This window comes from Panthera leo, chromosome A2 (genome assembly GCF_018350215.1).
Source record: "Panthera leo isolate Ple1 chromosome A2, P.leo_Ple1_pat1.1, whole genome shotgun sequence".
Lineage (NCBI taxonomy): Eukaryota > Metazoa > Chordata > Mammalia > Carnivora > Felidae > Panthera > Panthera leo.
The window spans coordinates 24,270,896-24,298,443 of NC_056680.1; the positions used below are offsets into that span (position 1 = coordinate 24,270,896).

General features: G+C 39.4%; 1 protein-coding gene across 1 annotated transcript in view; it reads right to left on the reverse strand.

Annotated features, from left to right (window-relative positions):
- The window catches only part of ERC2 (ELKS/RAB6-interacting/CAST family member 2), a 792,499-nt gene that overhangs the window by 639,161 nt on the left and 125,790 nt on the right, over positions 1–27,548 (reverse strand). The window contains exon 2 of the mRNA XM_042929693.1: positions 18,285–18,701. Coding sequence (XP_042785627.1) covers positions 18,285–18,701 — 417 coding nt within the window. The remainder of the gene's footprint in view (positions 1–18,284; positions 18,702–27,548) is intronic.

Genomic DNA, 27,548 nt, shown 5'->3' on the forward strand with positions numbered 1-27,548 from the left:
TTGGGATGCAGCGAAGGCAGTCCTGAGAGGAAAATACATTGCAATCCAGGCCTATCTCAAGAAACAAGAAAAATCCCAAATACAAAATCTAACAGCACACCTAAAGGAAATAGAAGCAGAACAGCAAAGGCAGCCTAAACCCAGCAGAAGAAGAGAAATAATAAAGATCAGAGCAGAAATAAACAATATAGAATCTAAAAAAACTGTAGAGCAGATCAACGAAACCAAGAGTTGGTTTTTTGAAAAAATAAACAAAATTGACAAACTTCTAGCCAGGCTTCTCAAAAAGAAAAGGGAGATGACCCAAATAGATAAGATCATGAATGAAAATGGAATGATTACAACCAATCCCTCAGAGATACAAACAATTATCAGGGAATACTATGAAAATTATATGCCAACAAATTGGACAACCTGGAAGAAATGGACAAATTCCTAAACACCCACACTCTTCCAAAACTCAATCAGGAGGAAATAGAAAGCTTGAACAGACCCATAACCAGCGAAGAAATTGAATCGGTTATCAAAAATCTCCCAACAAATAAGAGTCCAGGACCAGATGGCTTCCCAGGGGAGTTCTACCAGACGTTTAAAGCAGAGATAATACCTATCCTTCTCAAGCTATTCCAAGAAATAGAAAGGGAAGGAAAACTTCCAGACTCATTCTATGAAGCCAGTATTACTTTGATTCCTAAACCAGACAGAGACCCAGTAAAAAAAGAGAACTACAGGCCAATATCCCTGATGAATATGGATGCAAAAATTCTCAATAAGATACTAGCAAATCGAATTCAATGGCATATAAAAAGAATTATTCACCATGATCAAGTGGGATTCATTCCTGGGATGCAGGGCTGGTTCAACATTCGCAAATCAATCAACGTGATACATCACATTAATAAAAAAAAAGAGAAGAACCATATGATCCTGTCAATCGATGCAGAAAAGACCTTTGACAAAATCCAGCACCCTTTCTTAATAAAAACCCTTGAGAAAGTCGGGATAGAAGGAACATACTTAAAGATCATAAAAGCCATTTATGAAAAGCTCACAGCTAACATCATCCTCAATGGGGAAAAACTGAGAGCTTTTTCCCTGAGATCAGGAACACGACAGGGATGTCCACTCTTACCGCTGTTGTTTAACATAGTGCTGGAAGTTCTAGCATCAGCAATCAGACAACAAAAGGAAATCAAAGGCATCAAAATTGGCAAAGATGAAGTCAAGCTTTCGCTTTTTGCAGATGACATGATATTATACATGGAAAATCCGATAGACTCCACCAAAAGTCTGCTAGAACTGATACATGAATTCAGCAAAGTTGCAGGATACAAAATCAATGTACAGAAATCAGTTGCATTCTTATACACTAACAATGAAGCAACAGAAAGACAAATAAAGAAACTGATCCCATTCACAATTGCACCAAGAAGCATAAAATACCTAGGAATAAATCTAACCAAAGATGTAAAAGATCTGTATGCTGAAAACTACAGAAAGCTTATGAAGGAAATTGAAGAAGATATAAAGAAATGGAAAGACATTCCCTGCTCATGGATTGGAAGAATAAATATTGTCAAAATGTCAATACTACCCAAAGCTATCTACACATTCAATGCAATCCCAATCAAAACTGCACCAGCATTCTTCTCGAAACTAGAACAAGCAATCCTAAAATTCATATGGAACCACAAAAGGCCCTGAATAGCCAAAGTAATTTTGAAGAAGAAGACCAAAGCAGGAGGCATCACAATCCCAGACTTTAGCCTCTACTACAAAGCTGTCATCATCAAGACAGCATGGTATTGGCACAAAAACAGACACATAGACCAATGGAATAGAATAGAAACCCCAGAACTAGACCCACAAAATATGGCCAACTCATCTCTGACAAAGCAGGAAAGAACATCCAATGGAAAAAAGACAGTCTCTTTAACAAATGGTGCTGGGAGAACTGGACAGCAACATGCAGAAGGTTGAAACTAGACCACTTTCTCACACCATTCACAAAAATAAACTCAAAATGGATAAAGGACCTGAATGTGAGACAGGAAACCATCAAAACCCTAAAGGAGAAAGCAGGAAAAGACCTCTCTGACCTCAGCCGTAGCAATCTCTTACTCGACACATCCCCAAAGGCAAGGGAATTAAAAGCAAAAGTGAATTACTGGGACCTTATGAAGATAAAAAGCTTCTGCACTGCAAAGGAAACAACCAACAAAACTAAAAGGCAACCAACGGAATGGGAAAAGATATTTGCAAATGACATATCGGACAAAGGGCTAGTATCCAAAATCTATAAAGAGCTCACCAAACTCCACACCCGAAAAACAAATAACCCAGTGAAGAAATGGGCAGAAAACATGAATAGACACTTCTCTAAAGAAGACATCCAGATGGCCAACAGGCACATGACGTCGCTCCTTATCAGGGAAATACAAATCAAAACCACACTCAGATATCACCTCACGCCAGTCAGAGTGGCCAAAATGAACAAATCAGGAGACTATAGATGCTGGAGAGGATGTGGAGAAACGGGAACCCTCTTGCACTGTTGGTGGGAATGCAAATTGGTGCAGCCGCTCTGGAAAGCAGTGTGGAGGTTCCTCAGAAAATTAAAAATAGACCTACCCTATGACCCAGCAATAGCACTGCTAGGAATTTATCCAAGGGATACAGGAGTACTGATGCATAGGGGCACTTGTAACCCAATATTTATAGCAGCACTCTCAACAATAGCCAAATTATGGAAAGAGCCTAAATGTCCATCAACTGATGAATGGATAAAGAAATTGTGGTTTATATACACAATGGAATACTACGTGGCAATGAGAAAGAATGAAATATGGCCCTTTGTAGCAACGTGGATGGAACTGGAGAGTGTGATGCTAAGTGAAATAAGTCATACAAAGAAAGACAGATACCATATGGTTTCACTCTTATGTGGATCCTGAGAAACTTAACAGAAACCCATGGGGGAGGGGAAGGAAAAAAAAAAGAGGTTATAGTGGGAGAGAGCCAAAGCATAAGAGACTGTTAAAAACTGAGAACAAACTGAGGGTTGATGGGGGGTGGGAGGGAGGGGAGGGTGGGTGATGGGTATTGAGGAGGGCACCTTTTGGGATGAGCACTGGGTGTTGTATGGAAACCAATTTGACAATAAATTTCATATATTAAAAAAAAATGATTTCAGATATATGATACAAAAAAAAAACTGAGAACAAACTGAGGGTTGATGGGGGGTGGGAGGGAGGGTAGGGTAGGTGATGGGCATTAAAGAGGGCATCTTTTGGGATGAGCACTGGGTGTTGTATGGAAACTAATTTGACAATAAATTTCATATAATAAAAAAAAAAAGAACTTTTATGTCATCTCAAAGGTTGTAACAACTTCTAATTATCTCATGTTTTCTTTCCCCAGTCATCTTCTATATACATCAAACACTTTGGTCATCTATTAAAGATGTGTAAGATGATCTCTCCTCACAAGAGGCAGATATGTATCAATAATGATAAACCAGCAGTCAGCACCTACTGTGTGACAGGTGCTGGTGATATTAAAGATTAATAAGATATGATTTCTGCACTCAAGAAATGCACAGTCTTGAGATATAGATAGGTGGATAAACATATAAAGATAGTAAAGTAACATTTAACGAGCACCTACAATGTGCCAGCCCTTACATGTATTCATGTATTACATATAATTCATCTATTACATGCATTACATTTAAGTTTATTCAAACCCTGTGAACTAGGTATTTACAACACAATATAATCCAGTCTATAACATTCTGAAGCAATTAAAAAGTGAGCCCAGGATGGTGCAGAGAAGGTCACTTTCAAGTTTGCACAGCTCAGTACAAACACCTGTGCCCCAACAAGTGACCTATAAAATGCCACCAAGTGAGGTTTGATTCTGAAAAGAGATGTCAATGGTTTGTAAAGGGAGCATGGACTTGCTTTACAAGGAGACCAACTGATGTGACCATAACTCTTGTTCATCCCCTCCTCACCTTTCTTCAAAGAAACATAAATGACATTTGTTGAGCCAAGTCTCATGCAAAGTGCTTTGTATAGGTCATTTCATTTAAGACCAAAGAAGAATAAACTTGCACAGGTGGATGGAAGGGTTTTACAGGAAGCACGGAAAATTGCTGGCTAAAATTATATTGGGCCAGAAGTCTCCTATAAATTTCACTAGCATTCTTAGGTCACTTGCAAAAGCCCAGAACTTCTACTTGGAACACAGCAAGAGAGACAATTAACCCCATAAAACAATGCATATGAAAATGCAAAGGGAAGGAAATGATTGAGGTTAAAATAAAAGAGAAGGAAACCAACTTAATAAGAGAAAGAATAAGATTTTAAATGAAATCATAATGTGAGCCACATCAGAAACCTAAATAGAAAAGGAAAGTGTCAAAGAAAACAAATCACAGAGACAGAGAGGAGCCGGGTAGGAAGAAATGACTAGAAATTATTTTGACTTTTCTACAGAACAGTAGGTACAATGGCTCTCATTTCTGAGGTCACATCCCTCCTGAGGCCTTAGGCAAGCTACTTAGCTTCCCTGATGAAGTAATGGGACAATGTTAGCACCTACACCTCACAGGGTTGCTCTGAGGAGTAACTGAGTACAGGACTGAGCTTCGTGCCTGCACCAGACAGCCTTCTATTTTTTACCAGTGGCATCAACAACACTGATGATTTATGCTATTAGCAGCACCCTGCCAGGGCCTCCCAAGATGACACTCCATCAACCTTTCTCTCTGTGTGTGACAGCCCTCAGACAGACCGTGCCACACAGATTTCTCAAGAGGGTACTGTGATTTCAGGAAGTGTGGTCATTTTAGACCGTTCTCCTGAAGTCCCCTCACATTTGTGTCTGTGAGGCAACCAAGCAAGAAGCCAGCATGCAAAGATAACCACAGCCTACAAAGAGGGGAAAACATAATGAGTTCTTCCAAGAGATTTCAAGCCTTCTGGAGAATCATGTGTCATCACGTGTCAGAAGTCCCTGCTCAGCATAAGCATCCTCAAATCTCCACTAAACTCCGGTTATCCCTCTCCCTGTAACAACTGCTCAAGAGGCAGCCTAAGAATATCCATTGAGGTTAGCACCTGGCAGGTTTTTAAGGAGTCTCAAGCTTCCAGTGTGGAATTGGCAAAGATCCAGTCATGTGCAACATTTTGTCTTTTAAAGCAACTAAAGCTTGAGTCCTTAAAACCATCTAAATCTTGACATGCATCATAAAAGTACTGCAACAGAGACTCTTGGCAGGAACACCACTGGGTATCATGAAGCTATGGTGGAGTACCTACATTGTTATTTCTGCTGTCTAAGGCACAGTCAGGTTTTGCCTCTTCTTTGCTGTATGAACTCTGACAGAAGGACGAAGATCTCCATTGCCCTTTCAAAGAAAATCACCTTGCAATGCATTCCTATTTGGATGTGGATGGAAAAAAAGCAATGCTTTAAAGATCATTTGTCTAAACCAGAATTAATTTCCAGCATGCTAAAAAGTGCTCACAGGTGGTGAGGGAGCTCTTCATTCCAGGTTCAAGTGATTAAATCTAAAGAGGTTTTCTTTTTAGCAACTATTTAGAAAAATATGTTTAAGTCTGGCCAAGAAATATAAAAAGAAAGTGGCACTAATAAACCCAAAAGAAGCTAAGGTTAGAGAAGCAGCTGATCTCCACAAATAGGTTTCTGAGTGGGGGAGATATTGAGTGTTGATAAAGCATTTTCTTTGTGTATGATCACTGGCCCCAATATGCAACACTTGAAGAACAGAGAAACTCTGCCACTCATCCGTGGAATTCTTTGCAAGAAGAGACCTTTCCTCCATTAATAACTTTTAAAAACATGCACTAATTCATGCTGGCAGTCCAAATCCTCCCATGAAACCTCATTAAGTGAAGTTTAAACATATATGAGTTCAAACATATATGCAGGATATGTTGAGTTCAAACATACATGTGGGATAAAGAGAAAAAACTCAAGTCTAGAGAAAATTGGGGAAGGGGGAAGGAGAGCAAACAAAATCCTATAGTCTAGACTTAAAGTTTTAGAATCAGGAAAAAAGGGCTAAACTAGAGGACTTGGTCAAGTGGGTCAACAAATAAAGGTTTCAACTGCATAAAAAGCTAAATATGAGTTCAGACTTTTTAGTGCAATATACATAAATACTTGCTGCTATTTTAATATTTGCCTTTACTTGAGCTTTAGTAGGACTCTGCCTGAGGCAAGATTTTTTTAATAGTAATAATAAAAATACTTAATAGTACTTAGAGCAAAGCATGTGTGGTCATGATGTTTTAAAGGGGAGAAAGAAAGGTAATTCTGAACATCTGTGCTACATTTCCACACGATAAAACTACCACACTCCAAAATTATTCTGAAGTTTGATGGAGCTGGGGAAGGGGTGGATAACAGCTCATGTAGAGAAATGTTTATTGAAAAAACAGAAAGGGAGACTCAGAGGCCATCTGGGGGAAAGCAGGGACAACAACCTTTACCGTAAAATAGAACTGCTGATTAACAGTGAGAGTCCAGTAGTCAAAAAGCGAAGTTATGTGTCTTCTCAGATCCATAATTATTACCTCCATAAATACTCCAGAGAATCAAACATCTTTTATTTTCTCAAAGTCCCAACCTTCCCACATGGTATCTTAGATCAAAACACCACCCCAAACCCTCCCTTAAATTTATTTTCTAGGACTTGCCTAATTCCCAACCCCACCTTTCCTGAGAGGGAAGGAGTAAGGGAGGGGGAGTCAGAAGTAGTTTCTTTCTCAATCTCTCTCTCTTCCTCTCTCTTTCTCTCTCTCTTCCTCTGTCGCGCGCGCGCGCACACACACACACACACACACACACACACACACACACACTTCTGTTTCTTTTCAGACTCCAGCCCACGTCTCCCCTCAGCACATCTGTTTCCTAGTTCAATCCCCTGCAGGCAGTCTTTGGGTCAAGAATTATCATGACTGAGCTGCCCTTCCTCAGTAAAACAGAGTTTCAAGCAGGTGGGGCTGACAATTACTGTATTTGCCACAGCCACAGGCCAACCACCAGAAGGATGTGTCAATCATGCTACACCAACAGTTCACAGTCTGTGTGATTTTGCCCCCTGGGAGATATTTTTTCAATGTCTGGAGACATTTTTGGTTGTCACAACTGGGGAAAGGGGAAAGGTACTTTTTGCACCTAGTGAATAGAGGCCCAGGATACTGCTACTAAACATCCTACAATGCACAGGACAGCCCCACAACAAAGATTTATCCTGCCCCAAATGTCAATAGTGCTAAGATTGAGAAACCCTGGGCCACACCAAGGAAGCAAAATTTCAAAAATAGGTGGGGTCTTTTCCCAACATTAACTATGTTCATACAGCTGACAACTCAGCCCACACGTTACCAAAACAGATCTGACTGCCTTAGAGGCTGAAGGAAGGACAGGTGGTAAGGGGATTTCTTGGTTGTTATCCTGACCAGGCCCTGGCTTTACCTGATTAAGAATACTTTCCACAGGAAAACCTAGCAAATCTATGGCATACCAACAATTACTACATGTAAGTATCTTTTAACATGACTTATTTATACACAGTTTCTTTTTCAGGCCAGTTCCTTCAAAGAAGCCACAGATTTACTAAAGTATTGTGTAGGCCTAAAAACTGTCAGTAAGCACAGGCATGGCGGGGGGGAGAGGAGGAGTTGGAAGCTCTGTTTTAATTAGGTCAGGAATTCCTGGTTCTTTTGGAGTTTGAATAGAAATCTCCATTTCTCGGGGCGCCTGGGTGGCGCAGTCAGTTAAGCGTCCGACTTCAGCCAGGTCACGATCTCGCGGTCCGTGAGTTCGAGCCCCGCGTCGGGCTCTGGGCTGATGGCTCGGAGCCTGGAGCCTGTTTCCGATTCTGTGTCTCCCTCTCTCTCTGCCCCTCCCCCGTTCATGCTCTGTCTGTCTCTCTCTGTCCCAAAAATAAATAAAAAAAAAAAAAAAAAAAAAAAAAAAAAAACGTTGAGAAATCTCCATTTCTCTGGCACTTTATAGGTTAGTGAATTCTTCCCACACAGTCCCTTTTTAACCCACAGGTTACCTCCCCAACACCCACTACTCCGGGAAGAGCTGCAGACTTTTGTGATAACTGGCAATACCCAAGGTGAGATGAAAAACACCAGCCTAATAATTGGAAAGGTATAAATACAGGCAGAACTGACAGGAAAAAATATGGTCTCTCATTAAAAAAAAAACTCAAAAGCTATACAAAAATAGTGAGATTTGATATTCGAAATATAACAAATTGTACATATGCTTTTTACCAAACACCTTGATTCAAAAACTATTTACTTATCATCTAATTCAGGAGGCACCACACTTTTCTTAAAAATTTTTTTAATGTTTGTTTATTTTTGAGAGGGAGAGAGAGAGAGACAGCAGAGTGTGAGCAGGGGCAGGGGAGGGGCAGAGAGAGAGGGAGAAACACAGAACTCAAAGTGGGCTCAGGCTCCGTGCTGTCAGCATAGAGCCCAACATGGGGCTTGAACTCACGAATTGTGAGATCATGACCTAAGCTGAAGTAGGATGCTTAACTGACTGAGCCACCCAGGTGCCCCACGCACCACACTTTTTCTTAAAGGGACAAGTATTAAATATTTTAGGCTTTGAGGGCCAGGAGGTAAAATCAAAAGTTTTCTTTTTAGCAACTATTTAGATATTATACACACACACACACACATACACACACACACACACATGTATTTAGGATATTATATATTTATATAAATATTTGAAATATAACCATTTAAAAATGTAAAAACTATTCTTAGTTCCCAGACAATAAAAAAAGAGATGGTGAGCCATGTTTCCCCACAAGCTATAGTATGCCCACTCTTGATCTGATTGAGTAGTAAGTCTTTATATTTATTCTAAAGGCTCACTCATCTTTATTTCCTTTTTCTAAAAACCACTCTTATATTATTATATATTTCCTTTATTAAGGAGGATTTGATTCATTCTTTATATAAGTTACAACTGCTGTAACTATAAGCCAATCGTAGGGATTACCCAGCAAGTACTCACATTGCCTTATTTAACACTTTACCCAAAACATTTAAGACATTCTTCAACCTATGTGCCAAATTGGAAATACAAATAGTTTCCTCTTTCACATCTAAGCCAGAGTGGGTGGGAAAGTAGATTTTGCTCCATCAAATTTTAGCCACTTAGAAGAGCACTTATTAGGAAGTTATAAATACAGTTTTAATGTCTCACAACTGACATAGAGAGAAACCCAAAATACCCTACAAAAACTAGATATAAAGTAAGTCAATTTGGGGAGGCCAAGCATTTCTTTTAGGCAATGAAATAATGACAGAGTTAAAACACTGAAAAGGAAGGCTAACTTTGAACAGATAAAATGAAGAAGGACAGCTCTAAGCACCTACTGTTCTCCTTATTCTCTATTCACAAAAATTCATCTATTTCCTAGGAATTCATGGAGGGCCTAGATGTGCAGTACTGTTCTTCATATTTTAAGATAGTACTTTAACTTTTATGAGCCACAAGCGGACTAAGGAGATCCAGTTCAGACGCTGCATTCTGCATGGCACTATTTAACCTTTCCACTGCCCAGTGACCTCACAGATTTACAGTCCTGGATTCAACAAGTCCTGATAAGATGTAGCAAGAAAAAAAATCAGAGCCTTTTGCATTATTTTTCTCCTTTTTGGCATTTATGGAGAATATATCCCTGAGCAAGAAGTCAGAAGACTAGAATTCTAGTCTCTGGTCTACCCAGGAATTATCCCTGGCATCATCAAAGAGTGGGTAGGAACAGGTGCCTGGAAACAGCAGGCCTAAATTCGAATCCCAAATCCATCACTACTTGCTCTAAGAAGCTAAACCAGACACCACCCATTTGGGCCTCAGCCTCCTCATCTGAGAGGCAGGAAACCACTACCCACCCCAGAGTATTGCTGGGAGCATTAAGTGGCACTCCTTGGAAATTGATGAGCACAGGCTGATGCTCATTGAGTGTCCAGAAAATATTACTTGTCATCACTTCTTAATTTCTCTGAGCCTCAGTTTCCTCACAGGATTACCAGGAGTTTCATAGGAAAGCATTAAAATGGAGTGTGTTCTTTGAGCCCTGATTGGGGTGAGCTCAAGCCCTGCTTCACATGAGCCCTGCTTCTCTCATTCTCTCTCTCTCTCTCTGCCCCTCGTGGTATTCTCTCTCTCTCCTGCTCTCTCTGCCCCTCACTCACTTGTGCCCCCTCTCTCTCAAAAAAATGAAATGAGATGAAATGAAATAAGACAAAACAAAACAAAACTAAAACAAAACAAAACAAAACAAAACAAAAAACAAAACAAAACAGGAGTGTGCTCTATAAACTACGAAGCCTCCTTCCTATGCAAGGTACTAGCTGATGTTCCATCCAAGACAGGTAGGACCTTGGTAGAGTTGAGTTGTCTCATTTTCCCATTGCCACAGCTTGTGACATACTGAAGTATGAGTACTTTCTCACCACTGAGTTTTCATTTGTGGTGCCTGGTTTCACCAAATGATGACAATAATAAATTAGGTCAGCTGCCAAAATAATATTTTTCAAAAAGCCATCACACCCAAGGTAGAGCAAGAGGACAGGGCAATGAGAACAGTAATGAGAGTCTCTCCTAGCATAACTACCTGACATTCTCCCCCATCCCTGTCACCTCCCCTCACCTCCCTCTACCCTACCACTTTCTTTTCTCAGCAGTTCCAAAATGCCTTGTGCCTAATGGCTCCCTAGGGCTCCACCAGTCTCTGTTACTGTAAAAAGCAATCAATGGTACTCATTAAAATCAATATGGGGTAAAATCTGAACCATTTCAAATTAGCATGCAGTGTTCAAACTAAAGGATGTATTAGAATTTAAAGATAAGACAAATGATGCTAAACAGAAACAGGAACAGGTACATTCTCTTTGTCATTAGAAATGTGTGGGTAAAAGTTATGAAATACTGCTTTTGGAAATGTTGTTAATAAGAGTCCAGACCGAGTGCTTTCCTGTAAACTTGTTTCATTGGCATTCATCATGTACAGAGAGCTTGGAGAAAATGAAATTCAGTGAGAACAAAGAGAATCTGTATCAAGTTGGTATCAATGAAATTTCCATGTAATCTCAAAAGATATATTCAAAATTAAATGCTTAGAAAAGAAGCATGAAAGAAAAATATGCAGTTCCTAAGGTCACCTCTTAAACAACAGTAGGACTAAATGACATGGCAGGCTTTGAAACGATCACAGAGACTGGGGGCTTGGTAGCCACAAATGATCAAGTTTGTGTGAAAATAACAGCAACAACAAACATGTGACCAATAGTCAGAAATGCCTTGTGCACTTAGGCAGAACTTCACAATCATTTCCTCATTCTCAATGTTGGTTGGATAGCTCCAGCAGGATCTCATCAAACTCAACACATTCAAGTCTTTCTTCAACCCTAGTGCCTCTTGCTGACCACTCCCATTTACTCACTATCCCCCCATCTGCCTGCACCCAGGCCCACAGAGGCTGCCTGCTCCTCACAGCTCTCAGCACTGGGTTCCCAAGTTGTCAAGGTCCTGCCTGCAAGCAGAGATGACCTTTCCCTTCAACTTCTGGGGCTACCGCCCAGATTCAGACTCTTGGTGACCTGAACAACCATGGTATTCTTCTAACTAGTCTCCATGCCTCCTCCTCCCCAATCCAGTATCAATTAGCACTAACAATCTTTTCTGATCATGCCATTCTCCTGGAAAAACTCCTTCAAAGGCTGCCCAGAGCCTACCGAGTAAAAGCCAATCCCCTGTGTCACACATTCAAGGCCCTCAGCAACCTGACCTCAAACCACCTATTCAGCCTTATTTCTTTTCCTTCCTGATAGGTGGAGTTTCAACTGCTCCAGACTCATGGCACCCCCAAACCCACCACAGTTCCTGCCTCTGAGGCCTGGCTCAGCCATCTCTTTTCCAATCATATTTCTCCACCACCCCTGTGTGTTGAAATTCTTCCTGCCTTTGAAGACCAGCTCTGTATTGGATGAAGCCAGTCGTCAGCCTCCTGCTTCTAAGCTGCACTGCGTGTAAGTGCCATCCAATGTCCTCTTAGTACACCACCCTGAGAAATAGTAGCATGTGATGGTGACAGGTATAGACTCTGGAGCCAGACATCCAAGGTTCTGATCTTGGCTCTAGCATTTGCTTTGTGTGACTGGAAATAATTACTTACTTCTTTGTGCCCAGTCTCTTTATCTGTGTGATGGGAATGATGAAAACAGTATTTATGTAGTACAGAACCTATCAGTAAGTGTGAGCTGGTTCTCTTACTGCCCACCTGAATCCTTCAACAAGACCACAAACTTGGCTAAGGTGCTCCCACAGCATATGGATGCTCGGCATGCATTCTATGACATCCAACACAGTTTCAAAAAAAACTAAAAGAAAACTTCCAGTTAGGGTTACACTCAAGTTCCTGCTCCATGCTAAACACAGAGCAATGATAGAGAAAACATAAAAGAGCATGGCACTACAATCATTATGAACCACCCCTCCAATACTGGCAAAATAAATCACAGAGAAATTCTCTAGTTGTTTTTTAATTATTTTTTCATTCTTTCAAACATTTACTGAGCACCTGCAGGCAATATTTGAGGCCTGGGAATATGGATGAGATGTAGTAATCAGGTAAGAAATTCACTTTATTAAAAAAGAGAGCAATCGTTAGATTCTATTATATATATATATATATATATATATATATATATATATATATATATAAAATAACTCTTGCAAGAGAAAGTATGTAAAATGTTTACATGGCCAATGGTGTTTAGGAATATTTTCTGTGATAAGCTTTGTTGGTAGAAATAGAAAATGTTAAATCTGTAGAATCAGAATTAGAAATGCCTGCATCGGCAAAATCATGGTTCAGCCAGCAGAACTGGAGACAAGTTTATGTTACAAAAAGACCATGTGGTTTTTAGATAAGGGTGACTACGATGGAGTTTAAGTTTGAGCAAAGATCATATAGTGGAGGTTTGAGCCATCAGTAAAAGGACTTCTTAGGTCCTGAGCTCAAGAACCTCTAGGTCACAGACTTTGCCTTGGTGGATCTCCCACTGGCTCAGAGACAATCTAGATAAATAAATGAGGAAAGCAAGAATTCATGTTGCCCTGCCCTCCTCCTCCCTGCCCCAATGACAGCATGGTGGGAAGCCCAGGCCCAGTCTCCTGAGGGCTTTATTGGTCCTGGGTTGGTAGTAATTGTGGCACCCGATGACTTGAGTGCTCTTCAGCTCTTGCTACCAAAGATGGGCAAGTAGCCCAAAGTGATTAAGCATAGGAAATCAACAGACATGTCAGCACAACATATGTCCTTTCCCTTCAAAAACCTACAGTGCAATGAATGCAGAGACTTCTGACCCTTTGAAGGACCAATGAGAAAATATTAAGGGGAGTGAATATAGGGGGATTTGGTATATAAAACCACTTTTTCTTTAACTAAATCAATAGGATTTTGGGTACTTGATTACCAAAATCTTTACAAGGAACAATATGGTCTCTGCAGAAAAAGCTAAAGAACAAGGTAAACTATTACCACATCAAATAATGTCTTATCAAATCAACCTGTATCCAAAGTATCACACGACACTAGTGAGTAATGCTGTGTTTCAGCCAACACTTCAGCTCACATTAGCACATCAATTGTAGTTCTTGGGCAATAGTTTTGGTATTCCAAATAAGTTGAGATCATAATCTTTTTGTTGTTGTTTCCTGCCAGGCAAAGAAGTGGTTTCGCCCTCAGCCTTTTCCAGACCACCGAAAGATAACAAGACACTAAAGCAACCTGACCCTCCCCATGTGCAACTCCTGCCAACTCAAAATCTCCTCAAACAATAGCCTAAACAAAACCAATATTCCAGGAGATGAGGTTTATATGAGATCCAACACCTCTGCCTGAGAATGAGTCATAAAACCACTAGCACTCTATTCCCCAGCATTACGCCATGTAGCCCCAACTGGGTTAAACCACGCAAAATGAAAAAGAAATCAGGAACACACTGAACTTAAAACCTCAAGTACACTTTAAATCCTGTTTTAAATTCATTTAAATTAACAGAGATCAGGCTACTTCTTTATTCAAGCTGGGCTATTCTCACCGCTTTAATTCCAAAAGTAGTCAGCCACATTTTTCCACTAAAAAGTAAAAAAATACCCTGACAGAAGAACATTCTAAAACTCAGTAGAGAATATTGAAACAGCTTACAATAAACTTTGCCTTCTAGAATAACTAATGGAGGAAATTACCCAGTTATTTGGCCATGGGAAACAACTAATTGTATATTTTTACGTATTTTGCAGGTCACAAATTAAAAGCACACTTTTTATTTTCTAGCATAGCATTTTTCCAAAGTGTTTAAAAAGAACACCAGTGCAGCAAGACAAAAGCAAATTAAATGGGCTTGAGGAACTTCCCCTTCCTGGGAATGACTGACACACACTTGCATATTAAGGAGTCTGAGGAGTCCTACAGTAAACTCTGTGGAATCCAGCATTTTCCCAAATTCATTTGGCCCTGCAGCCCTTTTTCTCTCATAGGACTTTATCAACATCCTACAAAATGGCTGCTCTGCAGAGCACATTTTGGGAAAGATTCCTCTAGAGAAGGGACCAATGAAATGGTTTTAGAGCTGAAAGTCTGGAGTCGGCCAGGTTCAAATAACAGCTTCACCACTTATCAGCTGTGGAACACTGGGCAAGCTTCTAAGTGCCACCCGTCCCTCAGCTCCTCCAGGTAAAATGGGCAAAATAATAGAACCTACCTCCCAGGCATGGGTCTTTTCACATGACTGGAAGAATCTTCTGAGAGTTTCACATGGCCTGTTCCTTTTTGTCATGCAAGTCTCAGTTCACAACATCACCCCCTGAAAGAGGCCTTCCCTGATCACCCAATAATCAAGTTGGCCCCACCCAGGTCACTAGTTCTTCATCCTCTTGTTTTCTTCATGATGCTTCTCTGTTTAACTGTTAAATTACATTTCACCCCGACAGAATACAAGCACAATGAAGTCAAACTTTATTAGTTACTACTGCTTTATCCCCAAACAGATCCTCACTAAATGCTCATTGAATGGATGGATGGATAAATGAATGAATGAGGTGGTTGTGAGAGTTAAATAGGAATCAATGTAAAGCATTCTTCAAAGCGACTGACACATAAGCATCTATCTATATGCTGATATGAAAGCTTTCAACGTATGATGACTGGTTGAGGAACTCATAATTCTTGCACTATTTAACTTGCCTCTTCATGATGTATTGTGGGAAAACATTTCCTGGCATTTATTCAGAGATGTGGTGAATGGGCTTTACAGATGGGGTGACAGAGGTGTAGGCCCTGGGGGTAGTAGCATTTGCTGATTTCTGTGGTGTAAATACTCCCACCAAGACTAATTTCAAGTTATCAATGGTTTAAAAGCAGGCTCACAAAATTCCTAAAAATGTAGCAAATGGCTTTCAGAAGCCAGAATAATCCTTCTCTTGGGGAAGGTCCTTTCAGAGCTCCAAGTCTTGTTTGTTAAGTTTAAAATGAGATTTTTTTTTATATAGAGACACCTTTTCTACATGCTCCCTTCTTGGTAAGCAAAGAAAAAGGCAATCCACTGACTTTCATCTGATACTCAAGGAAACTAGCTGGATGTGTTGGGCTACATTTTCTGTACCACTCTCTGTGGGCTCTTTGACTGATGTTTAAGACTTTGAACATGACCTATTTCCATGCCAGACCACTGGGAGGACAAGCTAATCTCATAAAACACAAATTGAACTGTGTTTAGATTAATTTAAATGGAGGCATCCACACAGTAGCAAGGCACCATCTACTTAGTGCTACCAATGAGCAGAATTCAATAACACAAAGGGAATGACTCTACCCTGACCACAAGACCCCAACATGGAGTCAAGGTCAATGCTGCAGATAGAGGTTTCTCTGGCAGCACTGCCCTGCTGTACATGCAACATGACCCCTTGGTACCCAAAATAAAGCAGCAGCTTTTTTTTTCAACTATGGTGATCTCCTAGCTATAGTTCTAAGATAACAAAACCAAAATTTCAAAATCCAGTCATTCTATGTGCAAGGGATTACATGCCAGCAGCTATTGCTCCTCTTCTGTGGAGTAAGGCAGGAAGAGATTAGTTTCTGCTCCACTGTATTAGCTATTTATTGCTGTGTAACAAATTATCCCCAAATTCAGCAGCTTAAAACAACACACATTTATTATATCACAGTTTCTGGGGATCAGGGATCCAGGCATAGCTTAGCTGGGTCCTTTGCTTCATAGTCTTTCACAAAGCTGCAGTCAAGGTGTCAGCCCAGGGCCTGTCATCTTATCTGAAAGTTGCACTGGGAAAAGATCCACTTCCAACCTCACAAAATAGTTGTTGTCAATTTTCAGTTCTTTGTGGCTGTTTGAGTGAGGGTCTCAGTTCCTCACTGCATGTTGACTAGAGGCTACTCTCAGTCCCTCACCAGATGGGCGTCTCTCCATAGCAGCTTGCTTCATCAAAGCAGCAAGGTGAGAGCACAAAAAAGTTGGCTAACAAGATGGAAATAAGTCTTATGTAATCTAATCATAGAAGTCACACTGGCATCCTATTTCTTTCACCATATTCTATTGTTTAGTCACTAGGTTCAGCCTATACTCAAGGATGTGGATTTACACAAATGCATGAATTCCAAGAGGTACAAATCATTGGGGCCATCTTAGAAGCCTGCCCATGACATTCATTCTTCCCATTCCATTATGGATGGGAAGACCCAGGCCCAACAAAACATCTCTTTAAGCATCTCAATACAAAACCAAGTCATGTGGTTTCCCAAGCATGTTGCTAATGTCTCATGAAAATAAAACAAGGGAGAATAGGTAAGGGGGACATTAAGTCTGAAGACACAAAAGTCTGCTCAAATGTTTTAAACAAATATACTCTACATCAGAGAAAACTCCCAGGAGTATCTGCATTAGCAAGCCCCATCATGGATGCCATGTATTCTGAACAACCAAACAAGTAACTCACAAGAACTGCCCATCCAGGGTGCCTGGGCGGCTCAGTTGGTTGAGCATCCAACTTCAGCTCAGGTCATGATTTCACAGCTCATGAGCTCAAGCCCTGCATTGGGCTCTGTGCTAACAGCTCAGAGCCTGGAGCCTGCTTCAGATTCTCTCTCTCTCTCTCTCTCTCTCTCTCTGCCCCTTCCCTGCTCACTTGCATGCATGCACTCTCTCTCTCTCTCTCTCTCTTCCAAAAATAAACATTAAAAAATAAAATAAAATAAAATAAAAAACAAGAACTGCCCATCCAAAAAGGTATATGACGCCAAAAATCTAGTTTGGCCTGAATGTAAATATCTTTTGGAATTTTTATTTATTGTTATAGCATATTTTTAAATATACTTAATGCCATGTTATTGCTTCCTATTTTCTGTAAGATCTGTGTCTCCCATAGCATTTTGCCTACACGGTACTTTTGAGATCCATATCCACCATAGTGGCAAGAAACCGTTATAAAAATTTCAAGCCTTGGCTATCACCCACATTTTGTATAAGCTCTATCCAACTACATATCCTCAGGTATCTGTGCATCCCAACATTCAAGAGTGGTGGCAGGCCAGAGAGGCTGCCTCTGAAGGACTTCAAATGATTTTAATCCACTAAGTATAAAATGCATACTCAGAAAACCTGGAACAGTTTGTCTTAGACAAAAGAAAATGCAGACAAAGATGGTCTTAAACTAAATGTTCAAAACTGGTCTGCACATTTTACCATTCTTCCTGGAAAGATCCATATGCTTTACTTTCTACAAATGTTACCCCAATTCAGCTATGAAAATATGTAAGTTCATTGTTTTGCTAATCACCTATTTCTTTTCCTCCTTTAGAGAGATGATATTTGATAACCATCTAAACCCTGAAACTATGGCCATCTGTGGGAAAGTAGTTGTAAGCCACCTTAGAATTGGCATGTGCTGCACATAGTTGGATCCCGAATACGTGTCGAGTAACAATGGAACATATGTATGGTGAGCAGAGAGAAGAACTAATGCAAAATTCTAGTTTAAAGGTGATAAGCAGATAGGAAGACTATAAAACAGATGCCAGGAAATTTTCTTAAGGCTGCAGATATCTTCCAACCTGTGAAAATAACTTGGTAACATGTTTTCACTTGTAAAATATGGCTTTGAGGAAATAGAGTGAATATCCTTACCTCTCTAAGATGTATGTTTTCCTTTTCTTTCTGATCTAAAATCACTTCCAAGTGGCTGACTTGAGACTCAGCCTCTGCCATCCGCCGTGTCCGCTCATTGTCATCCTCAAGACTTTTAGAAGGCAAACCTTTACTTTGCAACATCTCGAGAAGCTTTTTAATAGACTCGTCTCGGGCGTTGAGGGTCTGTTTCTGTGTTTCAATTCTCAACTCCATTTCCTCCAAGGTCTTCCTTAAAAGGAACAGCTCCTTAGCTTGTCTGTCATGCTCAGCTTGGAGCCGCCGGAAGTTCTCTTCAGTCAGCTCAATGGTGAAGTGCTCGGCTCCACGGTTGCCACTCTCTTGCTGCAGGAGGTGATTGAGGTCTCTCTGGGTTCGAAGCTCATCCTGAAGGGCTTGGATTGTCAACTGCAGGTGCTGTGATAGAAAGATGGAGCAGGAGAGGAGAAAGAAGGGGACAAAGTCAATGGAAATGCCAAGTGCTTTTTGCTGCTACCACACTATGAAGATGGAATGTTAATCACGAGGTCCAAAGGGCCAGCCGTGAAGTCCTCCAGGGTGACTTCAGAAGCATGGGACAGCACATGGAGAGGGGGGAAATTAATTCAATGATGCTTTCTGAATGTCTTAGGAGAAGAGAAATGTACACATACACAGAAACAGTATATTAGTGTCAGTCACAGGGAAATTATACATCTAAAGAGATTGAACTGAGTAAGTGGAAAAGGTTAGAAGGGAAAGTCTCACAAACACACCTTGTTTATGCCCGCAATGCTCCAGACTCAGTATTCCCTGTTTCCTAAGGTGTTCTTTATTCTACTATCCATTATTTTCCATCAGAAATGCATTTCCATTTAAAAAATGAAAATAATAGCATCCACTACAAGTAGACACAAACGAGGACTTTATTTTTTACAAATAAAGCTGTGAACAGGTTTAGTAAACAGGATTACTGCATCTGCAAGCAAAAGGGAACAAATGCAGACAGGGACAGACACAAACACACAAGGAGGTGAGGCTGTGCAGAGCAAAACAAACAAGCTGCAAACAGTGGACCAACCTTGGTTCTTCGGGCATCCAGTAACTGAACAGCATGGGAAATGGAAAACAAAAATGAAGCAAAAAATCAACACAAAGAAAAGTTCAGTGCAAGCAAAGGATATTTAACAGAAAGAATCAACATAAAGTACCTTCACGGAGAAAAAAAAAGAAAAAAAGAAAAACAACTGCTAATCACAGCAAAGACCCATAATCTACACAAAATCTATAGCACTGTTGTTTGATAAATGTAATCAATAGAAACAAAAAAAAGAAGAAAAAGTTAGGTCAATTCCACCTTTTGTTTTCCTAAGTCTCTCTGACCTAGGAACCCAAAGTCTTTGGTATATTACCAGGGAAGAAAGCAAAACATTCCACAAGTACCCACATATTATTCCAGGTCACTATTTTAACCAAAATCAGAGTGAAAACACCAGACAGAGAAACAAAATAGTTACTGGTTATGAGAAAATAAACAGTTGCTTGACAACAGTTGGTAAATTCTGCAACACCTTCCCAATAGAGCCAACCCCCAGGCTGGTCAGAATAGGCAGCCATAAGCCTGAAGGCATTTTCATCCTAGGAACAAACCAGGATGCTTCCAAAACAGCAGTTCCTCATTCAATCACCAAATACACACTCCTACCTGTAGACCAGATACAAAGTTAGGGGAGGAAAACAAAATGAGCACAAAATGAAAAAGTGGGCAGAGGACCTGAATAAACATTTTTCTAAAGAAGACATACAGATGGTCAACAGGCACATGAAAAGATGCTCAACATCACTAATCATCAGGAAAATGCAAATTAAGACAACAATGAGATATCACTTCACATCAGTCAGAGTGGTTATTATCAAAAAGTAAAGAAATAACAAGTGTTGGCAAGGTCGTGAAAAAAAAGGGAACCCTAAGCCTATTGGTGGGAATGTAAATTGGTGCAACCACTGTGGAAAACAGTACGGAGATTTATCAAAAAGTTAAAAACAAAAATAGAACTGCCATCTGATCCAGTGATTCCACTACTGAATATTTACCCAAAGAAAACGAAAATACTAATTCAAAAGATATATGCAACCTTATGTTTACTGCAGCATTACTTATAATAGCCAAATATTGAAGTAACCTAAGTGTCCATCGATAGATAAACAGATAAAGAAAATATGTGTGTGTGTATACATACACACTCAACCATACAGAAGAATGAGACCTTGTCATTTGTGACAACATGGATGGACATAAAGGGTATTATGCTAAGTAAAATGAGTCAGAGAAAAACAAAACCATATGATTTCACTTATACACGGAATCTAAAAAATAAAACAATGAACAAACAGAAACAGTCTCATAAATACAAAGAACAAACTGGTGGTTGACAAGGGAAGGAGTATAGGGGTGATAGGTGAAATAGGTGAGGGCAGTAAGAAGTACAAACTTCTAATTATAAAATAAGTCACAGAGATGAAAGTACAGCGCAGAGAAAATAGTCAGTATTGTAATAACATTGCATGGTGACAGATGAGAAAATAAAAAAAAAAAAGAAACACTATACTTTTAAGCCAGTCATTTCCCTTCCTCCTTCCTATCCCCAGGCCCTGGAAACCTCTAGTTTACTTTCTGTCTCTATGTATTTACCTAGTCTGGATATTCACATCCATGGAAGTATGCAATACGTCGCTTTTTCACGTAGCATGCTTTCAAGGCTCATCCATGTTGTAGCACGTATCAATACTTAATTCATTTTACAGGTGAATATTATTCCATTATAGAACCATACCACATTGCATTATCCATTCATCAGTTGATTCATATACAAATATCCATAGTAGCCAAAAAGTAGAAACAATTTATATGTCAATCACCTGATGAATGAATAAATAAAATGCAGTATATCCACACAATGGAGTATTATTTAGCCATACAAATCAATGAAGTACTGATACACATTGTATCACTATAGCATAGATAAACCTTAAAAACATTATGCCACGTGAAAGAAGCCAGTCACAAGAAACCACATGTAGTAGGATTCCATTGATATGAAATATCCAGAATAAGCAAATCTGCAGACAGAAAATAAATTGGTGACTGACAAGGTGGCTGGAGTAGGGGGAATGGAGGGTGACTACTACAGGGTATGGGATTTCTTTTGGGGGTGATGAAAATTTTCTGGAAGTAGATAGTAGTGTTGATTGCACAACTTTGTGAATATACTAAAAACCAATGAATTTTACATGTCAGAGGTGGGAATTGTATGCTACGTAAATTGTATCTCAATAAATCTGCCACAAAGAAACATGAGGTGAGATTATAAGGTAATATAACCTCCCTCCACCAGCTCCCCATCCCAAAATCACATCAAAACAAAGTCCACGGGAGTATTGACAGCCTTCAGCCCAGTAATGTGACTGCTGCCAAACCTCTTGGGAACAGACAGTGCAACTGTCAAGTCATTTAAATATTCTTGATGATGGCAAATATTTTCTTTGATGAAGTATAATTAACATATAGTATCCCATCAGTTGCAGGTGTATGTAATAGTTATTTCATATTTTTGTACATTACAAAAATGATCCCATAAGTCTAGTTACCATCTGTCACCATACAAAGTTATTACAATATTATTGACTATATTCCCTATGCTGTACATTGTACCCCTGTGACTCATTTATTTTATAACTAGAAGTTTGTACTTCTTAATCCTCTGCACCTACTTCACCTGCTTCCACCAACACTGATCTACTCTGGTAACCAAGAATCTGTTTCCTGTATCTAAGAGTCTGTTTCTGTTTTATTTGTTCATTTCTCTCATTTTTCAGATTCCACATATAAGTGAAATCATAAAATATTTGGCTTTCTCTGACTTATTTCATTCAGCATAATACCCTCTAGATCCACCCATGTTGTCACAAATGGCAAGATCTCATTCTTTTTTATGGCTGAGTAATATTTCATTGTGAGATATAAACACACACACACACACACACACACACACACACACACACACACACACACACATACACACACACCTTATCCATTCATCTATTATGGACACTTAGGTTGCTTCCAATATCTTGGCTATTGTAAATAATTCTGCCATAAACATAGGAGTGCATATATCTCTTCTAATCGGCGTTTTTGTTTTCTTCAGATAAATACCCATAAGCAGAATTACTGGATCATATGGTAGTTCATAGTTCTCTTCAATTTTTTGAGGAGCCTCCATACTATTTTCCATAGTGGTTGCACCAATTTACATCCCACCAACAGAGTAGGAGGGTTCCCTTTTCTTGATATCCTCAACAACACTTGTTATTTTGTGTCTTTTTGATAATAGCCAGTCTGATTGGTGTGAGGTGATATTTCAATGTGGTTTTGATTTGCATTTCTCTGATGATTAGTGATGTTAAGCATCTTTTCCTGTGCCTGTTTACTATCTGTATGTCTTCTTTAGAAAAATGTTTATTCTTGTCCTCTGCCTATTTTTTAATCAGATTGTTTTTCTACTAAGTTATAGAAGTTATTTATATATACTGATATTAACCCCCTATCGGATATATGATTTGCAAGTATCTTCTCCCATTCCGTAGGTCACCTTTTCATTTTGTTGATGGTCTCCTTTGCTGTGCAAAAGCTTTTTACTGTGATGTAGTCCCATTTATCTTAGCTTTTACTGCCCTTGCCTGAGGAGACACATCCAGAAAAATACTGCTAAGACTGATGTCAAAGAACTTATCGCCTATGTTTTCTTCTAAGAGTTTTATGATTTCAGGCCTTACATTCAAGTCTTTAATCCATTTTGAATTTATTTTTTACATGGTCTAAGATAGTGGTCCAGTTTCATTCTTTTGCATGTAGCTGTCCAGTTTTCCCAATACCATTTATTGAACAGTCTGTCTTTTTCCCATTTTATATTCTTGCCTCCTTTGTCATAGATTAGTTGACTATATATGTATGGGTTTATTTCTTGATTCTATTCTATTTCATTAATCTGTGTGTCTGTTTCCATGTCAGTACCATATTGTTTTGATTACTATAGCTTTGCAGTATAGCTTGAAATAAGTGAGTGTCATACCTCCAGCTTTGTTCTTTATCAGGATTGTTTTGACTATTTGGGATCTTTTGTGGTTTCACACAAATTTTAGGATTCTTTGTTCTATCTCTGTGAAAAATGACATTAATATTGTGATGGGGATTGCACAGAATCTGTAGATTGCTTTGAGTATGGACATTTTAACAATATTAACTTAACAATATTAATTCTTCCAACCCATGAGCATGGTATATCTTTCCATTTGCTGGTGCCACCTGAAATATCTTTCATCGATGTCTTAAATTTTCAGAGTACAGAACTTTCACCCCCTTGCTTAAACTTATTTGTAAGTATTTTATTCTTTTTGATACAATTATAAATGGAATTGTTCTCTGAATTCCTCTGATAGTTTATTATTAGTGTATAGAAAAGCAACTGATTTCTGTATGCTAGTTTTGTATCCTGCAACTTTACTGAATTCATTTATTAGTTCTAGTAGTTTTGTTTTGTTTTGTTTTTTGGTGGAGTCTTTAGAGTTTTCTATATATAATGCCATGTCATCTGCAAATAGTGAAACAGTTTTATTTCCTCCTTACCAATTTGGATGTCTTTTAATTTTTTTTCTTACCTAATTACTGGGGCTAGGAGTTCTAATAACATGTTGAATAAAAGCGGCAAGAATGGACATACTTATATAAGTCCCAACAATTGTTTTATTTCTCTTTTGCAATGAAAGTACCTGACTTAAGCTTTGATTACCAAGGCATCCACTTCAAAGAGGCATCCAATTCAATGTTGGCTATCTCAAATAAAGGCATTGCCAACCACACAACTAGATAAAAAGCCATGCTGCCTCCTCCAACTGAGGCTCCTTTGTTTTAGAGATCTTGGTTGATTTCAGTAACTGACCATTTGAGCTACTTGTTTTTTCTCTTCCAACACTTTAAATCTCCCCTCTTAGGTTTTAAATTCACCAATAAAGAATGAGCCCACAAAACCCTAGGTACCCTTCTCCCTTGACCCCAATAAAAGGAGAACCTCAGGCCCATGTACTCTCTACCCATGAGCTCACTGTATGCCCCCAGTGGTGCTGTTCAATTTCCAGGTCTTTTAAGTAATATGCCTTCAAAGTTTCTTGATTATTGCTCAAGGGCATCTTGCAATCACAGTAAGAACCACAAGGCCAATACAACCACAGTACTAGTTATTGATAGACTGAGACCAGCACAAAACAGATTTATGAGATGATCTAAGTTTTTGGAAACAAACATGATGAATTGGGATGATGAGACTGGAAATCATCTTTTCTGAGAGTGACCAAAACTAAGACTGGTTTTCTTATGTGGTTCATAGACTAGCCAGAAAAGAATTCCAAGGAAAAATTGCCAAAATGCTTTGAGTGGAGACAGCCACATTGGAAGACAACTCTGTAAGGGGTCTACCCCTTTGGATGGGCAAGTTGCCCATCATCCTGATCCTTTGTTTCCACACCTGCAAAATGGGGATAAACATAATGCTTAATTTACAGAGTTCCTGTGAGGAATAACTAAGGTAATGCATCAAGTGCCAAGTTTGAGAGCGAAGGAAGGGATGAAGTTTGATAGAAAGGAAGAAAAGAAGGTAAGAAAGTAGAAGAGAAGAATGGGAGGGAGGGAGGGAGGAAAAAAGGAGACAGAAATGGAGAGAAAATTGATTTATTTATCCATTCAACAAACATTTACCTGGTATCTCCCTTATACTCAAGAAAGGAAGAAGGAAGGAAGGAAGGAAGGAAGGAAGGAAGGAAGGAAGGAAGGAAGGAAAAATGGAAGGGAGGGGAGGGGGGAAAACAAATGGTCCATGCTCATAGTCCATGCAGACAAGTAAACCCACAGTAGCTCTACTATGTTATGAGGTTAAGACAGAAGTCATAGCCAGGTGGCTGGAAATTCAGAGAGGATGTAACCCAGGCTAGAGACATGTGAGAAAATACTCCAAACAAAGAGCCACCACTGAGCTGGATCTTGAAGAACAATTGAGAGTCAGCCCCGTGAAGAAATATGGAAAGAGAAGAGAAAGTATAAAAGCCCAGAGGCAAAGACACACCGGACTTATTAAGGAATAGTAATAGCAAAAATCTGGATAGCAATTACCACATGCCACACATAGTTCTAAGCTTTTTTTAACCCTCACAACCACCCTGTGAAGTAGCCATTGTTTTAGATCTCCATTAAAGGGATGAGAAAATGGAGATGCAAAGTGGTTAAGTAACTTGCTCCAGGTCATCCTCCTAGGTGATGTTCATCAAGGCTATCTGACACCAACTCCCTTACTCAAACCACTATACCATGTAGCCTCTGAATTGGCACTAATGCTTCAGGATGCTGGAAAAATAAATAAATAAATAAATAAATAAATAAATAAATAAATAAATAAATAAAATGATGTAGGGTGGAGGCAAGAGTTGTGAGAGCAGACAGGCAGGCAATTAATGACAGTTTACAGCAAATCTTCAAATTTAAAGTTAGCCATCGTAACCAGGCTGTTCCTCATTCAGAGGTTATCATGAGAGATGCTTTCAGGTGCATATTTATTAATAGGAAAATTTTTTTTCCAGGTAGCCTCTTTCTTAATTAAATGACTTCAGCATGATCACACAATCTGATAATCAACCAAAATTTAGTGTTCAAAACTTTCTCAAATCCATGTCATTTAATTTTCTTTCTCTTTAAAAAAATTTTTTTAATGTTTATTTTATTTTTCAGAGAGAGAGAGAGAGAAAGTGTGAGCAGGGGAGGGGCAGAGAGAGAAGGAGACAGAGAATCTGAAGCAGGCTCCAGGCTCCCAACTGTCAGCACAGAGCCTGACATGGGGCTCAAACCCACCAACTGTGATATCATGACCTCAGCCAAAGTGGGACACTTAACTGACTGAGCCACCCAGGCACCCCGTCATTCTCTTTTAAAATATTTAAAATTAAGCAGAATTCTCCTTGTTCCTGAAAAGGAATTCTTGAACAAAAGGCATGTACCTTACAGAGTCTTGATCATCTTTCTGCATCATATACTGGAGAATGGGAAGGGGAGATGAAGCAACTTCTCTCTCTGTCTCTCTCTATCCTCCCTCACTGTTCTACTTTTAAGAAATTCAAATCAATCAAGTTTCAAAATTCATTTGCCAGATAGTCATTTCTAGCTAGATATTTAACATAGGCAATTTGTATTTTAAAATACAAAGACAGCACTTTTAATAATCCACTGAAAAAAATATCCTGTGTCTCAGTTTCCTCATTTGTAAAAGGGGGAGAGTAATGGGTGCCTGGGTGGTTCAGTCGGTTAAGCATCCAACTTTTGATCTCAGCTCAGGTCATGATCTCATGGTTTGTGGGATCAAACCCCATGTCAGGCTCTGTGCTGATAGCACAGAGCCTGCTTGAAATTCTCTCTCTCCCTCTCTCTCTCTCTACCTCTCTCTTTCTCTCTCTCTCTCTCTCTCTCTCTAATATAAATAAATAAACATTTTTAAAGGGGGGAAGAGTAATAATTCCTAATACATAGGGTTATTGTGAAAATTAAGAGTTAATACATATAAAGCTGTAGAAAGTACCAAGTACAGAGTAATCACATCAGTCAGGATAGGCTAGGATATGCTGCCCTCACACCAGCAACAAAAACCCATATTCTGAAAGACACAATCTACTTGACACACTGATAACAAGGAATCAGAACTCTTATAGCTCAAAGAGACCTTAAAGATTAGCCTGTTAACCTCATTTTATAAACGGAAAAATCATATCACGTAGGTTAAAGGGCAGGCCCAAAAGAACAATCACATTGCCAAAGCCAGAATCTGTTTCTGGGAGCATGGAAGCTTGGTTTCTGGAATCCTGGACTCCATCATGGTATGTATTCTAGTAATGCTAAGAGCAGAACAAAAGGGGGTGGCTCTCTACTTTAACAGCTTAGGAAACAGTAGTCATGTCTTGAACAGGGCGGATGAGAGATAACCTAAATCATTTCACTTACTCCCTGGGCCCCATCCAATAGTTAAATAGCATGGGACATCCAAGGACAATTTACTGAGACCTCCTTTCTAAGTCTTCAGAATTGGACTGTGAGCTAATTAAAATTAGCTATTAGAGGACAAGCTCTAGAAAAATTAGCTCTAGAAGATCAGACACAGTACAAGCGAAATCTCTGGCAAAGCCAAAGGCACC